At 41.8% G+C, this 26,761-nt stretch overlaps 1 protein-coding gene across 2 annotated transcripts; it reads left to right on the top strand.

Moving 5' to 3' along the window:
* On the top strand, positions 1-25,468 carry GRP (gastrin releasing peptide). 2 transcript variants are annotated; one of them, XM_029579452.1, is made up of 3 exons: positions 1-275; positions 17,884-18,128; positions 25,378-25,468. In XM_029579452.1, the coding sequence occupies exons 1-3, from the start codon at positions 98-100 to the stop codon at positions 25,429-25,431; spliced, it is 477 nt and encodes a 158-aa protein (XP_029435312.1). In that variant the 5' UTR covers positions 1-97; the 3' UTR covers positions 25,432-25,468. The 2 variants fall into 2 exon arrangements, with proteins under 2 accessions (XP_029435312.1, XP_029435322.1); XM_029579462.1 differs by having other exon boundaries at positions 10-275; positions 17,884-18,005.
* Positions 25,469-26,761: the final 1,293 nt, after the last annotated feature.

Raw genomic sequence — 26,761 nt, 5'->3', positions numbered from 1 at the left:
CGTCAGGAGGCCCCTCCCGCGCAGTCCCCTTTATAAAGAGCGCCGGCAGGCGGCGGAGAAGGAGCAGAGAGCCCCCCCCCCCCCCAGCACCGCAGCCATGGCCGGAGCGCTCCTGTGTCGCCGCCTGCTCGCCCTCCTCCTCCTCGGCGGCGCCGTCCTCTTCGAGGTGCAGCCGGGCCGAGCGGCTCCCCTGCAGCCGCCGCCGCAGCAGCAGCTCCAGGGCGAGGCGGCGCTGCTCTCCAAGATCTACCCCCGGGGCAGCCACTGGGCTGTGGGTAAGCCGCCTCTCCTCCCTCGCCCGGGTGCATACTTTCTCCTCCCTTTTCAGTCAAGTCACCGATCCCTTCTCCCCTCCCCCCCCTTGGGCTCCAGTCGGACGAAATCTTTTCTTCTCTCGGTTTCTCTCCCTCTCCCCCCCCCAGCCCTACCTTCTGTCCCTCTCTTTATGCTAAGAATTGTTCTCTTTGCTGGATAGAAATCTGTGCCGGCCAAGGAAGCTTGGTGGGATGCACCTTTCCGGAGTTCTCCTGCCCTTAATCTTATTCTGGGCGAGGGCTGTAGGAAAGAGCCAGATGCGTAAGGGAGGAAAGCCACAGCTGGCTGGAAGCAGAAACTCTTTCTGAATTGTCCTGCCTAGTCTGCATGTTTGTTTGTTGTTGTTTTTTTAATCCCCCCCTTATGAAAGCGGCCAGTAAGGGACCCAGCTCCTGGAAGGCGAGGAAACGGAAAGGCAATCCGATTCATTTTGCAGTCAAACCTGCGGCTCCTTCGCCCTAATGTTGTTTATTCATTTCTTTCTTGAGAAGTTTTCTTTCCTTTTGCGTCGCATGTTTTGTTACTGCTGATTAGCGTTCCGTACTGTGTATGCAAGAAGACGTTTTAAACTGCGCTGGCACGATCAGATAACTGCAAAAAAAAGAGAGAAATCCTACCGCTTTCGTTCTTTTGCTTTATGTGATTCCGGGAGGCTTCCCGTGGCGGGTTCTGTCGCGCTCCATTCCATCCAGGTGAAAATGACAGCGGGTCACAGTCCTTACGTAACTACTGCTATTAGCAGAGTTTCTTCTATTTGTGGGAGTGTTTTGTTATTGTTTGCCCCCGTCGGGATGATGTCCAGATAAATGCACTCACTATCTGTCACACATGTGAGTTTGTATTCTGCATTATATGTTAACCCTCTCCGCTGAAACACATCTGGCTGGCCGCGAGATAGGAAGGAATTACATTCTGAACCACCGGAAAAAAAAATAGGTGCGCATGTACTGGCCGCGAGATAGGAAGGAATTACATTCTGAATCACAGGGAAAAAATAGGCGCGCATGTACTGGCTGCGAGATAGGAAGGAATTACATTCTGAACCACAGGGAAAAAATAGGCGCGCATGTACTGGCTGCGAGATAGGAAGGAATTACATTCTGAACCACAGAAAAAAAAAATAGGCGCGCATATACTGGCCGCGAGATAGGAAGGAATTACATTCTGAACCACAGGGAAAAAATAGGCGCGCATGTACTGGCCGCGAGATAGGAAGGAATTACATTCTGAACCACCGGAAAAAAAATAGGTGCGCATGTACTGGCCGCGATATAGGAAGGAATTACATTCTGAACCACAGGGAAAAAAATAGGTGCGCATGTACTGGCCGCGAGATAGGAAGGAATTACATTCTGAACCACAAAAAAAAAAATAGGTGCGCATGTACTGGCCGCGAGATAGGAAGGAATTACATTCTAAACCACAGGGAAAAAAATAGGTCCGTATGTACTGGCCGCAGATAGGAAGGAATTACATTCTGAACCACAGGGAAAAAATAGGCGTGCATGTATTGGCCGCACGATAAAATGTGCCCGTTGATCGCGACAGCAGCCCCCAACCTCGGATCATCAGGAATTTCTTGACCCGAGAGCCTGAGAAAGACTTTCAGTTCTAATACCAGTGCTTTCTTTCCGCTTTTCAAATGTTCATAACAGACACCATAGCGGCTCTTTTATTAAAGAACTGTGCCTGCGCTTTCCTCGCCACTGGAAATAATGGGATGATTTCATCTGGTGTAGTTTTTGCACTGGTGCGGAGCTTGAAAGAATGAGTCCCACTGCCTCTTAGCAGAATCAGAGCACTGTTGGTTCATGTCAGACCACCCGAGGAATTTCAGAAAAGGTTGAGACCATTTTATCTGTCTATGAGCTTATATTATTTTGACAGGATTTTCTATGTCTTTGAATCACTAATGAGAATTTTGGAGACATGAATAATTCTTTTTTCCCCGATGTCTGGATTCCCATGTTAGAATATCACCTGCACTGAGCACCGATTGCAGGAGCGCTATTCATAGTCAAACTGTGTAATGCAGACATAATAAATACATTAGTTTCCACTAGGAAGCTTTAAATGTACATCTGCACAATTCCATTTGGTGTAAATATATTCACTGTACAATCATATAATTATTATTTATGATCCTGATATAATTATTTATTATGGTGAACAAATATTTGTATGCAATCTGGGAAATTCAAGAAGAAAAGCAGTTTTTTTAATAGTCTTCCTAAAAATAGTAATGTGCCATTTATTTTAAATTGTAGAATCTTGAGGTCTTATTCATAAAATACTTTAATTTTTTCTCATTATGTGTCTGTGGAAAATATCTTAGATTATAACCCATATAAATATAAGGCTGATAGAGACCTCAAGAAGCTATCTAGTTGACGCCTCTATCTCCAAGCAGAATTCATTTCTATGTTATGCAAAACAAAAATAAAAAGTTTGTCTAACTTATTGTCAAAAACCTCCAATGACAGATTAAGCATTCTCCCTAGACTGAAACCTTAAAATAACGAATATAATGGCAGATAAAGTCCTCAAGATTCATTGAGTCACTCCTTCTTTCCTACTTCTTGCAATACTTCAGACTCCACTTGCCTGGCATTATCTTTGCTTCCCTGCCATTAAGGATCCTCTGTGCGTGCCCCATGCTTTCTTGATTTTGGATACTGTTTTACCTCCCCTGGGAGTCTGTTTCATGCATCCATGGCTTTCTGTGAAGAAAATATTTCCTTGTAGCTGCTCAGTCTAAGCGCTTCCAGGCTCTACTCTCAGATCTCCTAGAACTTCCTCTGTACCGATGGTTGTCTCTTTTGCATTATATGCATACCTTTGATCTAATGTTTGTCTTCCTTTTATGGTTTTCGTTCTTCTTAAGTGTTTAGATGGAATATTCTCTGGTGCAAGTCTATTACTTCTTCCCGCAGTGTAGGTGGACAACAACCAATTACTGTCTTAATTGTAATCTCATTCTATGATTAAAATAATTGTAGCATGCAAAAGGTTTTCAAATTTACAAAATACCTAAGTGTCACTTAGTAACCATTTTCCATAGCTCACCTTAAAGGTAACACTGGGATGCTTTTCAAATACTTCAAATACTTGCCTTGTCATTTAGTTTTACAAGAAAAATAAATAATAGATAAGTTTCTTCAATAAAACAAAGGCAAATATCATTTTTTTGTATCGTAGACATTTTATCTATGTTGAGATTTGTATTTCGTATGTAAAAAAAAAAAATTCTAGGAAGGAAGCAGGGTAAGCAATATTGCTTTTTTTTTCCTTCATCATCCTACTTTAAAGTCAGAGAATGAGGTGCTAGCACACACAGTACAAAGATCGAGTTGCCTTGTTGGTCTTAGAGAAAACTGGAATTTTTCTACACTGTGATGCCTTACAAGGATAAAAAAAAACCCAAACCAAGTCCTGCAATGTTGAGTCTCCCTCCTTACTCCCTGTGGCATCCTTCTTCTCCTCAACTCTCGGAAATCAGACCTGGTGAGAAAGATTCCCATTGGAATGTGATTAGGTGCAGCCAGGAGACAGAGGATTAAAGAGGAGTGAACCATATATATTGTAACATAGTAAATGTCAGCAGAAAAAACCCAAGTGCTCCACCCAGTCTGCCCAGCAATCTCTTTTTCTTGAGCTAGCAGGCAGTCATCTTCACTGTGGTGACTGCATGCATCCAGCCTCCTCTCATATAGCAGCACTAACCGCAGCACTTATTTTCATTTGCTTCTAAGCCAGGCATGAGAACGCTTCCCTCTTTCCTTCCTTCGGTATGCCAATCTCTTCTGCAGGAGGCTCTAGTGAGACTGTTGTCATTCCTGCTGCCATTCCTCTCCACCCTTCATCCTGGCAGATGCTGGAAAGATGTTTGCTATGCTAAGCACAGCCATGGAGCAAAGTGGGAGATAGAAGTGATCAGAGCAGCACAGGGGAGGAGAGAGAGAAAAGCTCTCATGGTTACATCCATAGCTAAAGAGGAAGAATGGAGCTTGATTTGGCTGAGAATTGAGGGAGGAATGAAAGGCCAGGCACTGAGGAGTACTGGGGGCGGGGGGGGGGGGGGGCACAGAATTCTCCAGCAGTCTCGGTGCCTCTCCATGACCTCAGTGGCAGCAGTGATGTGAGGCAGAAATGCACCACTGCTCTACAACAAGAAGATCCAATAGACCAAGGGCTCTCAGCATGGGCCAAGGGGGTAGACTTGGCAAGGGAGGAGAAGTGGAAGTAGGATCCACTGGACAATAGAGGAGAGTCAGGGCTCAGTGGGTGCTTCTGCTTCACAGTCATCAAATCTGCAACAGGGCCATTATGATTGGGACCCAGAAGATCTTAGATTAGGTCAAGTCTAGCATGGGAAGCATCACACATGGTCAGAGCATGAAATGCATGCAGTCATTTGCAGGGAAATGAATAGAAGATGCAAAGATTGATTGGTGGGGGTTATAGGAATAGCTAGGGAGCATGTGGATGAGCAAACCCCTTTTCCTACAGCCCCCATCATGGGATGGTGTGCAACCCATGGCTGGAATAGGAGGCAACACGGGACTCCTGAGTACTGGAAACATCAGAGTAACCAAGGGCACTCGCTGACACTGAAATGGATTGCTCTGTTGCTGAATATGAGTCATCCAGCTTCATTGCTATATTCTTCTTCCTCTTCTCATCTCCATCTGCCCAAATCATATTTCTTTCCACTGATGAGCACATTTCAGCACTAGTGAGTTTGTTTCAGCAAGATCCTGCATTGTACAGTAGCCATCCTCAAACAATGGTTAGACCAAATTGTATTGCATGGTATGCCTTGCAACAGAATCATGGGTCTCACAACTGGTTCAAGGTCCCCATTTTTCTATGTTGGCTCTTGACCTATCATCTTAGGTAAAGAGGCATTTTAGCATTTTCTAGGTGCCATATTCCTCCTTTGCCTCTGCAGGAAGCTATTCAGTTGCTCTGATAGTGATACCCATAGTGATCCCAGCAGCAAGACCTCCAAGTCACATTTCCTCCCAAGCAGTCACGGGAGTGGTATGCATTATTTCTATCCTCATGAGGAAGTTCCTGCACAACCTTTTTGACATGATGTGACTATACAAAGGTCTGGTGCCCTCTATTTGCCACTTCCTGTCAGATGATTCTATTCCAACAATGAGATACAAATTGTAGAGATTAGTTGATTTAAGGTAATCTGATAATTTGACAGCTGTGATTCAACTCTCATTTATTTATTTACTTTTGCATGGGCAGAGCATTCTCTTCCTGGGTAAGTGTACTGAGCAAGCACTGGAGTAACATAAGTCAATCACAGCAGTTTTGATCATAGCTGGGTGCATTCTCCATTCTGAGTTTGCAAGATTATGAATGATCTTTTGGTTACTGATCCTACAGCTCATGTTTTATGTGGATCTTGAAGGAAAGTGTGCAGTCCAGAACTGCACTGAGGTATACTAGATTTTTGCAATTGAATGTTTAGTTCCTTATTAGCGCTATGGCTGACTTGTGTCTTATTTAGATTTGGTTGAAATTGAGTAATAATATAGTAGTTGGTCAGTTTGCCTAATGCAGCTGTCAAAGTGTGCTCGATTCAGGTGGTCTCTTGCTTGCTTGTGCCGCTATTGCTAGGTCATCAGTGTAATTAAAGCTGTGTGTATTAAATGGATTGGTTGGTCACTCATGTAGATATTAAAAAGGAGCGGTACCTCCAATTTCTTGGAGTAATTCTTTCTGTTGTAGGTACCAGTTTGACACAGAAGCAGTGTTTTTCGATAAGTATTTGGATCATATGGATTAGCTGTCATTTCATACATTTTCCAGCATAGCACTATTTGACAGTGTCATATGCCACCAAAAGGCTGATGAGGATGCCAATAATCTGGCATTTCTGAAAGCCATCCTTAATATACTGGGTAGGATTGAGAACTTTGGCTCACTTGCCCAACTTGTTGGGGGATGAGTTGTTTTTAAAAAAAATGGGTGAGAGGTGATTCAAGATAAGATGCTCATAAAGTACGAAGAGGTGGCAAACACGAACATTGACCAAAAGCTCTGTAGATCTGAGGATTCTTTACCCAATTTCAATAGTTCAGCAATGCATGTCTGTCTCCATATCTTGCGTATACAATCTGTCCTCACACAGGAAGGTAAATCACAAGTGTGCAGAAAGACATAGATGCAGGGAAGAGGAGAGGATCTAGTGGATGAAAGTGTTCAGAAACATTGGCAATTAGACTCTGGCCTTCCTCACTTTCACAAGTGTTGTATGCAAATAAAAACTGCACTTGGCTTGTGATCTGTTGATTCATGTCAACATGATCATGAATGCCCACAGGGACCACAGATAGAAATTGGGGGGTATCTCAACTTTGATTGCAAATTACAGATCAGTATGGAGAAGAACTGCCACCTCTTCTATGGTAAGCAAAAATCAAACTTGTGCATCAAGGAGAAGGAATAGAAATCAGAAACTGGAATTATGCAGCCTTGCTCCTTTTGGTGGTTGGGTCCCCCAGGGCAGCTGATACAGAAACCCAAACCCAGGCAGTACCAGTCCCAAAGTCCATGTGTTATTGGTTTAATAATTCCAACTGCACATGCCAGGACTCATGGTGGTACAAGCATAGAAACAGAAGTATGACAGCAGAAAAAAAGATTATATACCCTCTCTAGTCTACCCATCCGCACAACGGCTCAGCTCTACCATTCCTACCACTCCTTTAGAAATTCTTTGTGCTTGTCCCATGCTTTCTTGAATTCAGATACTCTCCCTGTCTCCACCATCATCACTAGGAGGCTATTCCATGCATACACCACCCTTTCTAAGATTACTCTTTGCCCCTTGAATACTCATTTCAGAGTCTGTGAAAGAGACACACCTCCTGTACATTGATATTTGTGAAATATCTCTATAATATTTCCTGTATCTCACCTTTTCTCAAGGGTATACATGTTTAGACCTTGAAGTTCTGTACCTATATGCTTTACAACAAAGATCATTGACCATTTTAGTAGCCACCCTGTGGATCAACTCCACCCTATTTATATCCTTTTGAAGGTGCAGTATCCAGAACTGTACACAATATTCCAAATAAGATCTCAACAGGGACTTATACAGGGGCAATATCATATCCCTTTCTCTGCTGAACCATTTCTCTCTCTCTTGTGCCATCATCTTATCCACCTATTTGGCCACCTTGAGATCATAGGATATGATCACCCTCAGATTCCACTCTTGTTTTGTGCATAAAATAATTTCACCTCCTAGACTGTACCATTGATTGTTGCAGCTCAAATTCATGACTGCATTGTTTAGCATAGCTGACAAAGTGGACTCTGTCCTCGAAAGCTCGTGGCTTAATAAAAGTGGTTAATCTATAAGGTGCCACCCCCACCTCATGTAATTTTTACTACAGCAGACTAACACAGCTATCCCTCTGAAGATCATCTGCAAATAGACACACTTTTCCCATTAGTCCTTCCACAATCTCACTTACAAAAACTTGAAAGGAATCGGTCCAAGGATTGATTCCTGCAGCACACCGCTAGTAATGCCCCTTTCCTCAGAGGGAGCTGCGTTTGCCAAGCATCATTGTTTCTCCTGTAGTGCTGGTCACCCAGCCTCCCTCGGTCCCAGGAGGGGGACTGACTAGAACCAATCCCAACCCGAAGAGTCAGTGCTACCTAGGATAAAGCCTCTTCACCAGTATGCCTAGAAAAAAACGACACCTTTGTTATCATCAAATCCCAAGGACTAATCCACAAAGACCACCTTTGAAGGTTTCATACATGGTTTTTAAAATCCCCTATCTGAACCCTCGATATGAGTCTTCTGTAAAGAATGCACTTTCTGTGGTGCCCAAGAAGGAAGCAGGAATGTGTAGTCTGATCCACTGTCTCTTATACAATGCAGATGATTTAGTAAGTTACTTTCTCCCTCATGAGGCATGTTTGGTCTAGTGCACCTCTTTTGATGATTCAGTTGCCATATTAAAGGACTGTGGTCATAAAGCGTTCATGGCAAAGGCTGAGATTGAATCTGCTTTCCACTTGCTCCCAATCCACTCACATGATTTTCATTGGTTGGGCTTCCAGGCCCCGAGGCTGTTCTACTTTAATAAGTGCATACCAATGGGCTTTCGATGTCTTGTTGCTTATTTTGAGATCTTCAGTGCATTTTTTACTTTGGGTCATAGCAACAGTCTCTGGCAGCAGCAACAGAGTGCATTACGTTGACAACTTCTTATTCATGGGCCCAGTGAAGTCAAGTGCACGAGCTGATTCACTGCATGCCTTTTGCGCTATAGTGAAATAATTTGTCATTTTGCTTGTACATGAGAAAACTGAAGGGTAGGCAAAGGTGCGGACTTTGCTGAGGAAACAAGTTAGATACCAGAGAGATGGTGTCATTCTTCCCCCATCAGGAAGCTAGACAAATTGCTTATGTTATTTATTTATTAGTATTCCACCTTTTGGCACTTGAAAGCAGATTACATTAAGGTACTGTAGGTATTTCCCTATTCCCAGAGGGTTCACAATCTAAAGCAGTGATTCTCAACCAGTGTGTCGGGACACACCAATGTGTTGCCAAGCACCGGCAGGTGTGGTGCTTCCCGGTCTCTCATTGCTCTTCTCTCCCCTTCCTCCACTGAGCGAGAGGTGGACATTCTTCCATTACTGCTGTTGCCGCCCGGGCTATCAGAACATTCAGACCTGGCTGGATGGGATCGGCAGCAGTGTTCATTGAAGCCAGCAACTGCACCATGGCCTTTTCTTCTTTCTGCCCCCACAACCCGGAAGAGGAAGTGATGTGTAGTGGGGCACATGGGAAGAAAAGGCCATGCTGCATTGAAAAGTAGCCGCAGTAGTAGCAGCATATATCTGGAGCAAAAACTGAAGCAGCCGGCGATCAGCAAGGGAGACAGCAGCATTAGCCCCCACTGTTAATGGCATTCTTCTTTTCTGGGCTGTGGGGGTTGGAGGAGGCTGCTGCAGTTACAATTTGTGCTCTGGGGGAGGGAAGGAGCCAGCCATCCAGCCAGCAAGTGTATAAGTGAGAGAGAGAGAGCCTGTAAGTGTGAGAAAGCATGTGTGTGTGTGATTGACAGCTTGTGTGTAAGTGAGATAGAGAGAGCATGTGTTTGATTGAGATCCAGTGTGTGAGATAGAGAGAACATGTGTGCGATTGAAAACCTGTATGTAAGTAAGAAAGAGAGAGCATTTTGTGATTGAGAGAGACTGGTCAGAGAGGTGATGTGTGTATGTGTGAGAGAGACTGATCAGGGAGGTGACTGGTGAGTGTGTGTTTGTGTGGCTGGTGTGTGTGAGTGTGTGTGTGAGAGAGAGAACCTGGTTGGGGAGATGACTGGTGTGTGAGAGACAGAAATTGGTCCTGAGGGTGTGATGTGTATATCTGAGAGAGAGAGAGACAGAAACTGGTTGTGGTCCCTAAGGGAGAGGACCATGAAGACAGCTTTAGCAGCCACTGCTGCTTTTGTTGTGAGCTACTGGCCTGCAAGGGAAAGGAGTAGGAGAGCTGCTGGAGATAGTAAGTACAGGTGACTTTTTAAGTTTATTTTTCTTGATTGCCTGCCATTTTAATTATTGGGTATTATGTGATGTCTCTGCTGTTTTAAAGTATTTTATTGGTGTTTGGAGAATTTTTAATAATTTTTAATGTTTAATTGTTAGATGTTGTTCTGTTCATTAGCTATTTTGAAACATTTATTAATTTACAATTATTTCTGTATGGAGATCTATAGCAGCTTGGCATGTTCTATTTTCCGAATTGGAGATGTATTGGTGTTTATGGCCTGGTTTAACATTTGTAGTGTTGCCTTTTCATAGAAAGGGTTCTTACCATTAGAGTGCATGCCATAATGCAGGTGTAACTTTGTGCAGATTAGTTTGTGTGCATTCTTGCAGATCTTGGCACTATGTTAGATGCTTTATTTCTGTTTCCATTTCTCCAGTTTTGTACTGCATGCAGAGTGGCTTTTTTGGGTTTCCATTCCAGTTTCTGTCTCCATATTTGTAATTTGTGGTCTTTCTGTACTTGGTGAAGGTCGGTTCTGTGTGTGTGTTTTCTCCATAGGGCATGCATTGGTTGTGAACTGCTGTCTTTTTATAAGCAGGGCTATTGCACCTGATAGTAGAGGGAGTTTGTATTGCTGTTATTGTGATAACAGCAGAATATATTTTTTTTTTGTATGGTAAGTTGTATGGGGAATGTTCTAGTTCTGCTTTCTACCCATTGTTGAGGGGCGGGGCGGTGGGGTTACTGGGGATGCAAAGTGTACGTTTATATTTAGCCTTGTGACTGTCCTGTGTTCAGTGTGTCAAGCATGTGAAAACCATCTATCAGGTGTGTCCCGACAGAAAAAAAGGTTGAGAACCACTGATCTAAAGGCCTGATTTATGAAGGCTTTTCTCCCATTCTGTGTCTATTGGAAAAATGCTTAGTAAATGAGGCCCTAAGTTTATAGCTGAGACAAAAAGAGGGTAAAGTGCTTGTCCAAGTCTACAATGAGCAGCAGTGGGATTTGAGTCCTGGCTTTCCTGGTTTGCAGCCCATTGCTCTAACTACTAGGCTACCCTTTGGCACAAGCAGTCTCTCTTTGGATTTTTGAGTTTCACTTGCAGAGTAGATTCAACAGAATAGGTCTTCACCCACAGGATAGAAACATAAGAAGATGCTATACTGGGTCAGACCAAGGGTCCATCAAGCCCAGCATCCTGTCTCCAACAGTGGCCAATCCAGGCCATAAGAACCTGTCAAGTACCCAAAAACTAAGTCTATTCCATGTTACTGTTGCTGTTGCTAGTAATAGCAGTGACTATTTTCTAAGTCAACTTAATTAATAGCAGGTAATGGACTTCTCCTCCAAGAACCTATCCAATCCTTTTTTAAACACATTTATACTAACTTCACTAACCACATCCTCTGGCAACAAATTCCAGAGTTTAATTGTGCGTTGAGTGAAAACCAACTTTCTTCGATTAGTTTTAAATGTGCCACATGCTAACTTCATGGAGTGTCCCCTAGTCCTTCTATTATCCAAAAGACTAAATAACTGATTCACATCTACCCATTCTAGACTTTCATGATTTTAAACACCTCTATCATATCTCCCCTTAGCCGTCTCTTCTTCAAGCTGAACAGGCCTAACCTCTTTAGTCTTTCCTCATAGGGGAGCTGTTCCATCCCCTTTATCATTTTGGTCGCCCTTCTCTGTACCTTCTCCATCGCAATTATATCTTTTTTGAAATGCGGCGACCAGAATTGTACACAATATTCAAGGTGCGGTCTCACTATGGAGCGATACAGAGACATTATGACATTTTCCGTTTTATTCACCATTCCATTTCTAATAATTCCCAACATTGCTTTTTTGACTGATGCAGCACACTGAACCGACGATTTCAATGTGTTATCCACTATGACGCCTAGATCTCTTTCTTGGGTGGTAGCTCTTAATATGGAACCTAACATTGTGTAACTATAGCATGGGTTATTTTTCCCTATATGCATTACCTTGCACTTATTCACATTAAATTTCATCTGCCATTTGGCTGCCCAATTTTCCAGTCTCACAAGGTCTTCCTGCAATTTATCAGAATCTGCTTGTGATTTAACTACTCTGAATAATTTTGTATCATTTGCAAATTTGATTACCTCACTCGTCATATTCCTTTCCAGATCATTTATAAATATATTGAAAAGATCCCTAAGGCACTCCACACTCCCCTCCACTGAGAAAATTGTCCATTTAATCCTACTCTCTGTTTCCAGTCTTTTAGCCACTTTGTAATTCACGAAAGGACATCGCCACCTATTTCTCATGAGGAACTTTGTCAAACGCCTTCTGAAAATCCAAGTAAACTACATCTACCGGTTCACCTTTATCTACATGTTTATTAACTCCTTCAAAAAAGTGAAGCAGAAAAAGACTATTTGGCCTATTTAGTCTACCCATCCATACCAATTATTCAGCTTTCCAATTCCTACCACTCCCTCAGAGAGCCCTTGTGTTTATCCCATGCCTTCTTGAATTCGGATACTGTTCTTGTCTCCACCACTTCCACAGGGAGACTATTCCATGCATCCACTGCCCTCTCTGAAAAGAAATATTTATTTAGATTAAATCTAACTCCTTTTACCCTCATCTCATGACCTTTCATTCTAGATCCTCCTTTCCATTGAAAGAGGCCTGCCTCCTCTGCAAGGAACATTTAGAGGTATTTCAATGTCTCTATCATATCTCCCCTATCTTGGCTTTCCTCTAGGGTGTACTTGATTTAGATCTTTAAGTCTGTTCCCATATGCTTTAGAATGAAGGCTACCGATCATTTTAGTAGTCATCCTCTGTACCAACTGCAGCCGATTTATAACCTTTTGAAGATATGTTCTTCAGAATTGTACAGAGTATTCCAAATAAGATCTCACCAGAGATCTATACAGAAGCAATATCATCTCCATTTTTCTGCTGACCACTCCTCTCCTTATGCAGCCAATCATCTTTCTGGCTTTTTCTATTGCCTTATCCACCTGTTTGACCACCTTAGGATATCAATGGCAACTGCTAAGCTGCATACTAGGCATCATTTCCTGTCCACTGTGAGATGATCTCTACATGTAGAGTTCCTTTCTGGACAATTTTTATGAAATCTTTCTAAGACAAGACACTCTGGTCAACAGCAGAGACCTCCGTTTTTTTCGGGTGCATTCTGTTGTGGCTTTTGGGGTACATTTTCAGGTCTTTTGGCATGCTGCCCCATAACCAGATATGTGGGTTCTTGCCGGAACCACCAAGAATATATTCTTTCTTGAGTTTGCAATTATAGTTCTAGCCATATGGGGATAAAAACAGGCAAACAGGAAGCTTGTATTCAGGTATGAAAACTTGTCAGTGGTAGAGGTCGTCCAGAAGCAGCTCTGTGATTGATTTCTTGTGGGAATTTGTACTCCATTGCTTGCAATTAAATATAACTGTATAAGCAAGGCATGTGCCCTATGCATAGAAAGATATTGCTGATTCTTTTTCTTGTTTCAAGTGGTCTCTTTTCAGGAAACTAGCTCCTAGAATAGACAAGGAAGGCACACCCATGCTGTAGGAGCTATGAAGGCTTGGTATGAAGTAATTTAGGAACTTCTGAGCTTGTTGGTGATGTTCGCAACATGGTTGACATACAGGGGAAACTTTGAGATTTGTAACTGTCTGCAGAGGAACAACCCTCTGGCAGGTCAGTTGCTGAGGGTAATCTTGTACATTGCCTTACAAGCCAAAAACAAAGGGCTGATTAAAGGAATGTTTCATTGTAGCTAACTAGTCTAGCATTTCTCTCAAATTTATTAGGATACAGTTAGATCCACTAGGAGCTTTGTGGTGAGAAAGCTCCTGTCCAGATGGGTACAATGTGGTACTCAAAAGAGTAATGCATGCCATCTTCATGAATCTTGGAGATATCTTGTCCCAGGTCTGCTGCTTCTCTTTTGAGACTGTGTTCCATATGGCCTTTTCCATAATTTTTTGGAGTGCTTTGTATAAGCAAATTAGTAACCTCATCCAAAAATGACAGGGACAACACTAATCTGCTGGCAGCAGGTGACACATTACTATGTGGTGCAAACTTAGACCTGAAGATACACTGGTCAAAGACAGGCCAAGCAGGCCAGAGACAATGCATGTTAGTCCAGGCTGCCAACCATTTTGCCACATGTCTGTGAAGAATGGCAAGGGGTATCTTCCCAGGAAACCTAACAGTGGTATGTATTGTCTTTTAAAACTAGATCTATTTCCACTCACCAAATACCAGTTCAAGGCCATATTCAAGAAAGTGAAGGGGTAGTGGGATTGGATCATGACTGCTTCAGTAAACATTCCTTCAGAAATGGGTTTGTAACAAGCATGGTTATATGTGGATTGCTTTGGCTGCAGTTAAAAGAATTGGACGATGGTCGTCCTCAACCTATGCCTTTAAATAGGAGGCAGAAATCTTGCATGTCCTTAATTTCATATGTTAATTTTACAAGTGTAGCAAGGGATAACATAAATATTGTGGATTGTGGACCACTCCATCGGATTGGCAGGCAGGTATATGAAAGGTCATATGGCTAAGAGCTTTGCTGGGCAGCATGAAGAATTCAGTTTTTATGGTTTGGTGAACAAGGGATGAAAGGAGGACTTGGTGCAGTATATGGGACTCCAAGAACAAACTGAATGTGTTGGTCATACATCTGGGTGCCAATGACCTAGGAAAGATCACTAGCATTTGACTAACAGCATCAGGTAGAATCTTGTCTTCTTGAGGTCCAACTGCTCGGTACATAGATAATTAAGTCAGATATTATTCTCAGGCCACTGTGGTGCCTTCAGTACACTTTTGGACATGCAAAAGAAGAAGGCCAACAAGCAAGTGAATGACTTTGATAATCATCTCATCAGCTGATGAATCTGGCATGAACTTTCCTCAGTTGATGGTGCTGCCCTATACCAGGCAGATGGAGTGCATGTGTCTGAAATAGGCTCAACCTGTCTAACATGATGCTGGAGCATGCTATTGATTTGGAGGCACAAAGTTGCAGTTGATCTGGTAAGGATGTGAAGAACAAATGAATGAAACAGAGCTACTGTTCCTTCCTGTGGCAAGGTCTTAAGCCACAGTGAGTGAAGGGCTGCAGTGGAAGACCAGACTTCACATTGATCCCAGACCAAGAGGATTGGCAGTAGGAAGGAATCCCCCACTGTCACTTGATCATGGGCAGAATGCATGGTGGGGAAATGGGCCCCTAGGAGTCCACCAGGTTGGACTGGTTGAGGGCTGAGACAGTTTCCTTATCATGACTAATAGGGGTAAAGGTAAACCTCCCCATGAACCCTGATATGTAGAGCCTTATAGAGTATGTCACATCCTGACCAAGCATAAGGCAACTTTGAAGTGTAGAAGCAAAGCTGGCTCAGACCCTGTTTATTGCACTATGGTTAATAAACCCATGGCCCTGATATGTTCACCTAGCCCTTCATATTGTTGATTTTCTTAGATTGTGGGTAAAGTGGAAGGCATAGGACATTACAATGATCAGAATTAGGAGAATCCTTCAGGCTGTGGTTTATTAATCTGGTTTATTAATCTGGCATCAGCTTCTCCACAGTATTCTCTTTCAACTGTGCCTCCAGTGGGGAAAGGTACCTGACAGACTTGTGAATAGTTATGAATAGTTATTGTATGTGTATATTGGAGGGAGGGGGAGCACAGAGAAGAGGCTGAACCAGCAAGTATAGGATTCCCTCTGCCTCCAGTGGGAAAGGTACCCGACAGATTTGTAAGAGTAATTGCATGTGGGGGAGGGGGGAGTATAGAGAAGAGGCAGAGCCTGCAAGGATGGGATTAAAGGGAATGGGTTCATCTTTTCTTTACCCCCCCCCTGCCCCCCCTCCGTGAGGCACTCACCCACCCTCTCTGAACAGGGGACAGAATGGGTTTAAGATGATAAGGGAGTCACATCAGTTCATACCACATGATGCTTTCTCAAGGTGCTTTTTTGTCTTTTGTATCTGTTTTCAATATTTGTGCACTATGGCCTTTTTCTTTTTTGCCAAAAACAGACTCAGCCTCTTCCTTTTCTTTTTCCTTTTCCTCTTCTTCTTGCCAACTTTGCCTCTTCTCTTCAATGCCTTTCTTTACCTTTGTGTTCCTCACTCTCCCTGCTGAATCTTCTTCACCTCTTTGGGGTTTCCTTTTTTTCCCCCACTCACACTTTGTTTGTTTTCACTGCCTCCCCCTTTCAGGCCCGGCTCTGGGGTAAGACAGCAGGTTGCAAGGTGCGCTGAGGCAGGAAGGCATTTCCCAGCCTCAATGCCCTGCTCTGCTCTTTGCTTCATGTCGAGTGTGGAGCATCCAGTGTCTGTGCTCTAAAATGTGAGATTTTCTGGACAAGGATTCTCTTCCTGTCAGCAGACGCTGCCAGTCAGTTGAAAAAAAGATTGCACAGCAACCAATGCAAAGCAAACCTGATTTTTGTACTGCAGAAAATGAGTTTTGTCACATTAATACAGATCACTGTTTGTTCCCAGTGTACAGCAGTCACTGGAAAGCAGACAATCATAGAAAAATATTCCCTGTACATGATGCAAATTAAATAGCTGAAGCACAGACCACATACAATAAAAAGCTGATAGCACAAGTAATTGAGACGTATTGAACATGGTAAGTCCTCTCTACACCAGAAATTTCCCCACAAATCCAACCCCAAATTTCAGCCTGCATGTCTGACCTTAGTACCTGGATGTCCTAGCGCCACCTTAAATGTAACATGGCCAAAACAGAACTTCTTGTTTCCCTACCCCACTAAATTCATTTCTCCTTTTTCGACTCTGTGAATGGCACTCTCATCTTCTTGGTTCTCTTGGCCTGTAACTTTGAGTTCATCTTTGATGTCTCACTCTCATTTTCTGTGCACATTCAAAACACTACTAAAGTGTAGGGATGTGCATTCGTCTAGGAGCCCGAAACCCGAACGAGTTTTTCCCGAAATTTTGGGAAAAATTCATTTTCGGGTTTAGTGCGCACTAATGGGGAGTTAGCGCGCACTAATCTGAAATTCGAGTCCCCCCGAATTTAAAAGGCCCGAACTGCGGAAAATATGAAATTTCTTGCGGCGGGCCAAAAACGAAGCCCAAACCAAAAGGTTCGGGCTTTGCACATCTCTACTAAAGCATGTCAGTTCTTCCTCTACAACATTACTAAACTTTGTCCCTTCCTTTCTGAGCATGCTGCCAAAATAGTTTTACTTTTTTATCACCTCCTGCATGGACTACTGCAACTTTGTTCTTTCTCCACTGAATTCAGCCTCATGACTGATTTATCTTCACTGTTGCTTTGATCATGTAACTTCTCTTCTCAAGTTGCTGCACTGGCTCCCTGTCTGCTTCCTTACACAGTTCAAGATTCTCTTACCTATAAATGTATTTAGTCTGCAGCAGCTCCTCATTACCCTATTTTATCTTCTCTCTGTTACACCCTTTTTCATAACTCTGTTCAGCCAGCAAGTTGCTCTCATCTGTGCCTTTCTCCTCCACTCTGTGCTTTCCATTTTGCTGTGCTGAGTGCCTGGAATAGACTTCCTGAATCGGTGCATCTGGCTTCCTGCCTGGCTATATTCAAACCAGTTTAAAACTCATCTTTTTGAAGCAGTTTTTAAATCCTAAGCACCTCTTCAGAATAAACTCACTTCCCACAGACTTGTTCGCCGTGTGTGCTTGTCTTGCCCAGATTTTAAGTGTCCTGGAGCAGAGATTGTTTCTTATGTGTATCTGTATAGCACAGCATATATCTACTAGTGTTTTAGAAATGATAGGTCCCAGTTTTGAAAATCATTATTACTCAGAAGCCTTGGACATTGCTGGAAGTGTGTTGAGGGTTCAGTCATCAATGATACAGGGCCACGTATGGTCAATGATGCTATTCAGCCAACCAGAACACTTATCATTCCCCAGTCATTTCATGTAATGTGTATATTTTTCTCTGCTTTTCATTAAACTTTTGTAATTGTTCTCATAGGACACTTGATGGGGAAAAAAAGCACAGATGAGCTTCCTGATGTCTACGAAGGGGCAGACACAATCCCATCTTCCAAATTTCCTGAAAATTTCAAGCAACTGGAAGGATTCGTGCAATCGAAAGTAATACTCAAGGACTTGCTAGGCTTGTTAGATGAAAATAGAAGTGCTCAGTCTATAAGGGAAACAATTCCATTATATAGCAGAAAGAAATGGGAGGCAGAAGACAACAACAGTCTTAAAGAGGTAGTGTAAAAGTGGCAAGTTAAATCTTATTCTTTCAATAAACTTATATCTTAGCTTCATTGTGTGCTGGGGGTTGTTGATGTACCTTAGCTGTCATTAATGAGAAAGGTCTGGGCATCCTTCATAAGAGAAGGATTTGATGCATTGCCGAGTGTGGAGCATCCAGTTTATTCTGTTACAATAAGCATTTTTATACTGTACCGACAGTCATTTAGGAGGCCACTTTCAAACTGTGAGTAGAAGCATAGAATCTGAGGGTAGTTTTTACCTGCAAACTTTCTGTCAGCTTTCAAAGGTTCCCTTTGAAAATTGCGTTGGAAAAAGTCCTGCACCTGCTATTTGTGCATGAACCTTTTCTGGGAAAATATATGTGTGCACTTTTGAAATTCAAAAGTACACTCATGAGTGCTAATGCCTCCCAGACTTCAATCCCTGGGAGTGCCTTTCCTATCCGTGTGTAAATGGACATGTGCACTTGCACTATGGGTATAACTTTACACATGCAAACTGGGTAGGCAATTTTCAAAACCCCCATTTCCTTGTAAAAGGGTTTGAAACTTGCCCTCCTAAGCCAGACATCTGTTGCATAGTAATGCCAAAGCATGTGAACTAAGGGGACCATGCTAGTATTACTAAAGGAAGAAATGCAAGGGTGTGTTTCATGTTGGAGGAAAAGGTGGAATAAAAATCAAATCTCATAAAATTTTGCACTTTTTTGTTTGAAGGGAAAGGAAGGAAAGAGACAGTATGAAGACTCTGACCTTTTTATCTACTTTTTGACTGCACGTGTATTTTCAAGTTCAGAGTCCTAAAAGATTAAATTTAATAGATCGATCATTGTCCTGTAATTTTGAAGGACTTCTGAGCCTCATTGTTTTAATATTTGGATTTGTATTCTGCCTTATCAAACCTGATGGGAATGCACAAAACTGTTAACATTTAAAAAAAACATTAAAATAAAATATCACATACACAATTCATGTAACAAATCAAATAAATCACACTAAAGCTAGTGTATTAAATTTTAAGTCCAGATTCTAATTATAAAACAAACAAATCTTTAATCTTAATCCTTAATTTCTTATTTTCTATTTTTTATTTTTTAATTTTTGAGAGGAAAGGACCTCAGCACTGGTTGAAAACATGCTCTGCTGAATTCAAAACCAGTAGTTGCAATCATGGGTCAAAAACCTCTCGCTACTTTTATTTATATTCATTGAAAATCCTTAACCTCTCTTTTTTTTTAAAAAAAATTCTTCTTCATTAGTAAAATATCTCTCTTCTTTCTTCTTAACTGTATGTATGTTGAATCCAAAGACACAAATTTGTTGCAGTTTGGCAAATAATTTTTCTTATGCCTCGATCTTTTTTTTTAACAAGACACTATCAAATGTGTCTCTTCTTAAGAATCTGAACTATTTTAAACCAATACCCACCATGATTTAAAGCTTCAAAATACAACACTTATCTGAATATTTCTTCAATCATTTTTTTATCCTTGATTTTTCCCAAAGCTGATGCACTTTCTTATATGTCAAGAAACGTCAATGTTGACAACATTTCGCTAACGCTGCATCAGGGCTCTTTACCTGCAAAGGGAGAACCTACTTGCAGCTCCAGTTCTGATGCTCAGAATTCTTCAGTACAACCAGATATTCTCAGTATAGGGGCTCTGAAAGTAAAATTTTCTTCGGATTCCACTTTAGAAAACCTGAGACAAGAGAAAACTGTTTAATCCAGAACCCCTATACTGATTAGAATAGACTGTTTTCTGCATGAAATGAGGTAAACTTTGAAAAGGCTATATTTAATTACTAAAAACTAAAAAAAAATTTGATTTTTTTTTTTTAATTGAGAAGCAAATCTTATGGTTAGAGTTCACAGACATTTCCTCTTACTATAGATATGTATCTTCAGGACATCCATAGTTATTTTAATTTAAACTCTCCACTGATTGTAAGAATCTCCAGAAAATGGCAATTACAAAGTCAGGACATAAGTATATAAGGTGCAAGAGTGTGTGTGTGTGTGTGTGTGTGTATTTATTTATTTAATACATTTCTATTCCACCTTTTGCAAATATTTTGTACAAGGTGGATTCCAAATTTATACATACAACATTGAATCTTGAAACATAAAGCAAGACGAAGAAAACTCACAGTATTGGCTATACAACAATATAATAATAATAATAAATATAAAATTACCAGGACTGTAATGTTCATTTAAGAGACTGAACCTGGATATGCCTCAGCAAATAAATGGGCAATTAACTGCTTTCTAAATACAGCGATATGGATAGGATCGTTTCCTGACTGTGCCTGTGCTGTTCATAGACCCAAAGCAGTCTATGCCAATTTTACCCACCAGAACTGACCACCAGCACTGGGCTTCATTAATTAATGCACTAAATTGATTAAGTCATTGCAGCCCAGTGCTATTCACAGAGGGCACTGACAAAATTACCATCAAAATGCTAAATGAGCCCCCTAGTGGGTTTTGAAAAGATCCAAAGTAATGATTACAGAAATTGAAGCACTTTCAGGAATTAAATGCACAGAAGTTGGACTTCTTTCAACAGAAGGAGGCTCTAGAATGAGGGGGCTCAGAATGAAGCTGAGAGGGGTTAAACCCTGGAATAATCTAAGGAAATGTGCCTTTTTACTGAACGGGTGATAGATGCACGGAACAGCCTTCCAACAGAGGGCGTAGAGACAAGGGGGTGAAAGGATTGGGAAAGGGACCATATCTCAAAAAGAATAGAGACAGGACGGAAGCAGTCGAGAGAAGGGTGACCAAAATGGTGTGGGGTCGGTACTGGAAGACTTATGAGGAGAGGCGGAAGGATCTGAATATGTATTCCTTGAAAAGAGAGGAGGTGTAGGGGAGATGTGATACAGACCTGCAGATATCTGAAAGGTTTTTATTGATGCATGTTCCTCAAACCTTTTCCATTGGAAAGCAAACAGTAGAACTAGGGGGTCATGATATGAAACTTCAGGGGGAAGGCAACTCAGAAATAGCATCAGGAAATATTTCTTCACAGAGGGGCGGGTTTTGAAAGGGTTACGCGCATAACATATGCGCGTAACCCTTTAAAACCCATCCTGCGCCCGCCGAGCCTATTTTGCATAGGCTTGGCGATGTGCACAAGCCCTGGGATGCACGTATGTTCCTGGGCTTGAAAAAATGGGTGGGGAGTGGGCAGGCCGGGGTGGGGTGGGGCAGGGGCGGGACCGAGGCCTCCGGCACAGCGGTCATGCCAACTTGGCCGGTGCGCGCAACCTACACCTGCCCAGAGGCAGGCGCAACTTCGTCAACAAAGGTTGGGGGGGGGGGTTAGATAGGGCTGGGGACGGGTTAGGGAGAGAAAGGTGGGGGGGGCGGAGGGAACAGGGAAAGCCATCGGGGCTCCCCTAGGGCTCGGTGTGAGCACGGTGCACAAGTATGCACCCCCTTGCGCGTGCCAACCCCGGATTTTATAACATGCACGCGGCTGCATGCACATGTTATAAAATCTGGCGTAGATTTGTGCACGCTGGTTTGCGTGCACAAATCTACGCCCGTGCATAAGTTTAAAAATCTGGCCCAGAGAGCGTGGTGAATGCCTGGAATGCCCTTCCGGAAGAAATGGTGAAGACAAAAACAGTAAACAAATTCAAAAAGGCATGGGATAAACACATATGATCCCTAAAGGCTAGAGTTGGAAGTTAAGAAAAGGGTGCATGGGGGTGGGGAGGGGGGTGGTAACCAGCCACCCCTAACAGAAGGCATGGGGAATACAGCCTTTAAACAATTAGCTTTCATGATTTTGGTGCAACTGCAGCATCACTCTCCGCTTCAATGGTGGGATGGGATGAAGGGGAATTGGATTCAAACAGCCAATGCTGGACCCTAACTTTTACAGTTCATGGTAGTGATGCACAAACATTAAGGAAAAAGTGCAGGCCTGCTTCTACGGCCAACTCCAAAAGCAAAGCACGTTCAAGCAGCAGCAGCATTGTATGAATTATCCAAAAGGCTGCCCACCCTGTAAAAATATTGCCAGCAGGATTTTTGTTATGGGTTTGACAGTTGCTTGGTTCTGATTGTTAATATTACTACCCTTAACATAAGGCCTGGGGTAACCTGCATGGAGTGGAGTTACTACCATAAGAAACGTGCTGGGCAGACTGGTTGGACAATTTGGTATTTTTCTGCTGTCATTGCTATGTTACTATGTAGAATTCTACAGAGCATGGGTCAAGCATAAAGGATTTCTAAGGGAAGGGACTATAACGCTGGGTAGATTCAATATGCTTTATGGTCTTTATCTGCTGTCATGTTCTATGTGTCTATGAAATAAGACTCTGCATGTATTCTGTTGGACTGAAGCTTTTTTCCATAAATTCACCCATTATTTATTTTATTTATTTATTAAGATAATTTCTATTCCGCCTATAATAGCCACCCATGCTAGGCTGATTACAGCAATATCAAATTCATAAAACATAAATCATGATAAAACAATAAAATAAACATTCATAACAACAAATATACTAGCACTCCTTTTTCAAATGATCTTAATTTTGCATAAACAAGAATGCTTTTTGTTGCTTGAGAAAAAATTAAAATATCGTCAATATTTACCCATATGGTAAATGCTAAAAGCTTATAGGAATTACTTTCACTGATAGCATTTCAAAGCCATGAGTTTTCTTTTTGTCCCATTGCCTTCCTGAGGAGAAGCTGAGAATGTTACTCAGGCGCTGTAGAAGTGTCTAGGGTTCTGCATTATCATTAGATTATTGTATTTTCATTTTATTGATTCAGTTTTATAGTATGCATTTTCATGAGTACATCGTGACATTTTTACCGTGTGCCAGAAAATGCCTTTACTTTTAACTTTTGCCTTTACGTGTTTTGACTGGAGTCTCACACTGTGACCTCCTGTTCTCGAAACTCCCTCAAACTTAGCTGTTGAGTTGGCTGACATTTAGGGTATCATACGTCCGAAATATGGTGGTTGTGGTGGGGGAGGGGAACCTAGAGAAACACTTCTACATATGTTTCAAAGGGACAAAAAGGCCCACCCAGGAATTCTGAGTCTTATTTCATAGACTGTAGATGCTCCTACTCTGTGTCAGGAGAGATGTACAGTGAAAGATGGAAAAAGATGAAGGAGCAAAAATGTAGGAAAAGGACCAGTAAAGAAAGGGACAGAAACTGCCCTTTGGTTCTCTACCTGAATCAATTTCCAGAGCATACAGTTTCATGTATAATAAAGAAGAAACTGGTAAGAAAAGAATTACAGAGCAAGTTGTATGAACATTTTTTTTTTCAGTTTTGGGCTATATCCATAAGTCTTCTAGGCAAAACATTGTATTGGTTTCTGGCTTTTATATAGATATCCCTCTCCTGAAAAATGTGGTTGTTGTAGGTTGCCATGGCTTTGGAGATATTGGGTACACAAACAAAATAAATTCCATAAGAGTTTTTAGCTTAGAAAAAAAAATACTAGAAACATGAATCATGCACAACTCTATGATTTTCCCCTAAAAAAAAAAAAAAAAAGTGCACTCTTACTGCTATCTCAACATGTTTACCAGTGTGCGATTAAAGTAATGTGGTGATTGCTGTGCTAGTGCACTTCAATATGTAGAAATAAAGGTCAATAAACATGTAATAGAGAAGGTTTTTTCATTGGACTGACTTCTGACTAGCTTTAGAGAGTATAATGACGACACCAAAATAAATATGTTGTGAACTCAGTTTCTCAATTAAGCAATCATCAAAAAGTCAGTAGCAAAGTCAATGAAGAAAGAGGTACATGGTGGACTAAGCAGGACAGGGTTTCATCAGACATGCATTCCAGGCAAACTATTAGTGTTTCAAAGACAAACATTTAGGTGCTCAAAACTCTATCAAACCTTTCTCTCTCAGATAACGCTGTGGCAGGTATACGCTTCTGCTCAAAGTGTAAGGCATTAGTGACCTCTGGTGCCTTGCAAGGTTAATTGCAGTCTAGCTTTTGTGCAAACTGAAAAGAAGAATGTGGATTGAGCCAAAAGCAGATTAATAGTCAGAAAGAAATTGTGTAAATACAGTTTAGGCTGATGCTTGCTTTGTAAAACTGTTGTTCACATTGGAGGAAGATACATGAATGAGTACTTTCCATTTATTACCTTACAATCAACCGAGCCTTCACACTACTTATGTGGCCGATATGTCTAGCTGCTCTGGCCATTTTTGACAACCATAGCTGAGCTCCTTGGGCACGTGCTGGCCACTTTTTCCTCCCTTTGGTTTCTGTTGGTATGGGAATACAAACCTTGGGGCCGACGCAATATCACTCATTAAAAACACGTGCGTCCAACTTTGACGCATGTTTTTTGAACTCCCGCACATCCCCTTTCTTGGGTGCTTGACCTAATAGTCTAATGAGCTGGCATGCTAAAAGGGACATGCAAATGATCATTTGCATGTCCATAAACATCTATGCCATCGAGCGCCCAGGAGAAGTGGCTGTGTGCAGGTAAGGAAAACAGACACTCAGTATTCTGGGCGTCCATTTTTCTAACTGGTGCATAATAGCCTCATCAATATGACATTTGCATATGATGAGCACTATTAGCTACGCACTGGTTTGGACACGTATTTTGGATGCACTAATCCCTAAACTGCCTTGGTCGTATGTCTAGCGTGTCCAAAACACGTGTTCAACAGCACTTTTAGCTGTGTGCTGAGCTCAGTGCCCGATATTGCATCGGCGTCCTTGTTTGTAAGTCTTAAAGAGTGTAAACTGAGGATGAAAATTAATGACAAAGGTCCTTTGCATAAACTGCAAAGTGTCTTGGAATGGCAACTTTACAGTTTTGGAGATCTCTGCTTTGATTTTACACTAAAGGGCAGTTGACCGACTCGGCATCCTTCACACCAAGGTAAGAATATACATGGTAAAGTTAGCTAGCTGTCGTTACACATTATGTGGATTGTACCAAAATTCACAATCTCTTGGCTCGCTGTGATGCGGCATTTCCAGAATTTATTTAGTTTAATCAATGATCATCCATGGAGCATTCAGTCTATATGCAAGGGGATCTGAAAATCTGTTAGGATATTCAGAGCTATAATGGAAAAAAGAATGCTGCATTTCTGAGAGAATTACCTTGTGACCCGTGATGCCTTTGTAGATATTACAAAAAAAAAAAAAAGAAAATGGCCTTGGATCAATGAATGTGTGAAATATTGCTTTTCTTTTTCTGTTTAGACGGCAGATTATCTGCTTCAAATAATGAATAGAAAAGAAAGCACTCCGAGCTGAACTGAAGACAGCCTTCTTGAATGGAGTTAAAAAAAAACAAAAACTTAAGAGACTATGTTTTGCAAGCATTTGATTGTACCAGATAGACAAACAAGATTTTCCTTGTGTAAACAAATTTCTTTGTATGTAAAATATTTCAGTTCTATTGTATGTTTCAGGAAATTCACTAAGCCTGTTGTTCTTAAGACGCCTTTACTTGTTTAAACTGTTTTGCTGTAAATAAGGGTCTTCCAATAGCATTCCTTTATTTCACCACCTCTGTCTCTAAACATGATCATCTGTCCCACTCCACCCACATGATAAATCAAAGTTCACAATAAAAAATTAAAAAACTAATTAAACTGAAAGTTTCTGTTCTGTTTAATTTCAATTGGAAAAATGTAGAACAGTATCATATCCATTATTAAATATAGGACAGATATTTTTTCCCAGTTTTCCCTATTATAATCCGCTCTGTCTCTTGGTCATCCCTCATGTCGTAGTATTGCATAAACTTTCCTAACTTCATGGAGTTGTGAAAATAAAGGATGCCTCCTAAAATTCAACAATAATATTGTAATAATTAGTAAGGGAAGGTGGAGGGAATTACTCTGGATTGTATGTGACTTCCTTTCCCAATTTCTAATGCCCTGTTCCTGGCTAAATTGATAGAAAAGGCTGTTCTGACTAAGATGCTTCACTGCCTTGATGATCAGTGCGTTCTAGAGCCCCCTCAGTCAGGGTTCCATGTGGGTTATGGAACAGAAACATTGCTGGTCGGGTTTATGGATGAGTTGTCATGGGCAGAGGATTGGAGCCAACCCTCCATATTAGTGCTCCTTGACATTTCAGCAGTGTTTGGTCTGGTGGATCTCCCGTTGATGCTAACTGGGCTCTCATCTCTAGAGATAGAAGAGAGTGTGCTAGTATGTTTTGTGTCATTTTTTAAGAACCAGACTCAAAAGGTTATCATGGGTGAATAGGTGAATTCTGCTTTTCCTCTGTTGCTTTGTGCTGTGGGGTCTCCCAGGGATCACTGTTGCTCTCGATGTTACTCATTCTGTTTTTGTAGCCACTGGCTGTCTTGGTTTGGGGTGGGAGTGCATGTATACGTGGATGACGTCCACATTGCAGGTACTACCTGTTTTGCTGCCCTGTGCAAATGATGACTGTGTTGCCTTTCCATCTCTCCAGTCTGACTCCATACCTGGAAACTTTATAGTTCTGTTGAACCTGAGACAGGCGTAGATTACTTGGGGGGGGAGGGTTGAGCAAGATTGTGCTAAGGGGCCGTCCATAAATGACATCACATTATTTTGGCATGAAATCAACCCCCCCCCCCCCACTCCTC

Source organism: Rhinatrema bivittatum, chromosome 1 (assembly GCF_901001135.1).
Source record: "Rhinatrema bivittatum chromosome 1, aRhiBiv1.1, whole genome shotgun sequence".
NCBI lineage: Eukaryota > Metazoa > Chordata > Amphibia > Gymnophiona > Rhinatrematidae > Rhinatrema > Rhinatrema bivittatum.
Note: the sequence above shows the minus strand (reverse complement) of the source record. Positions and strands in the feature narration are given on the sequence as shown.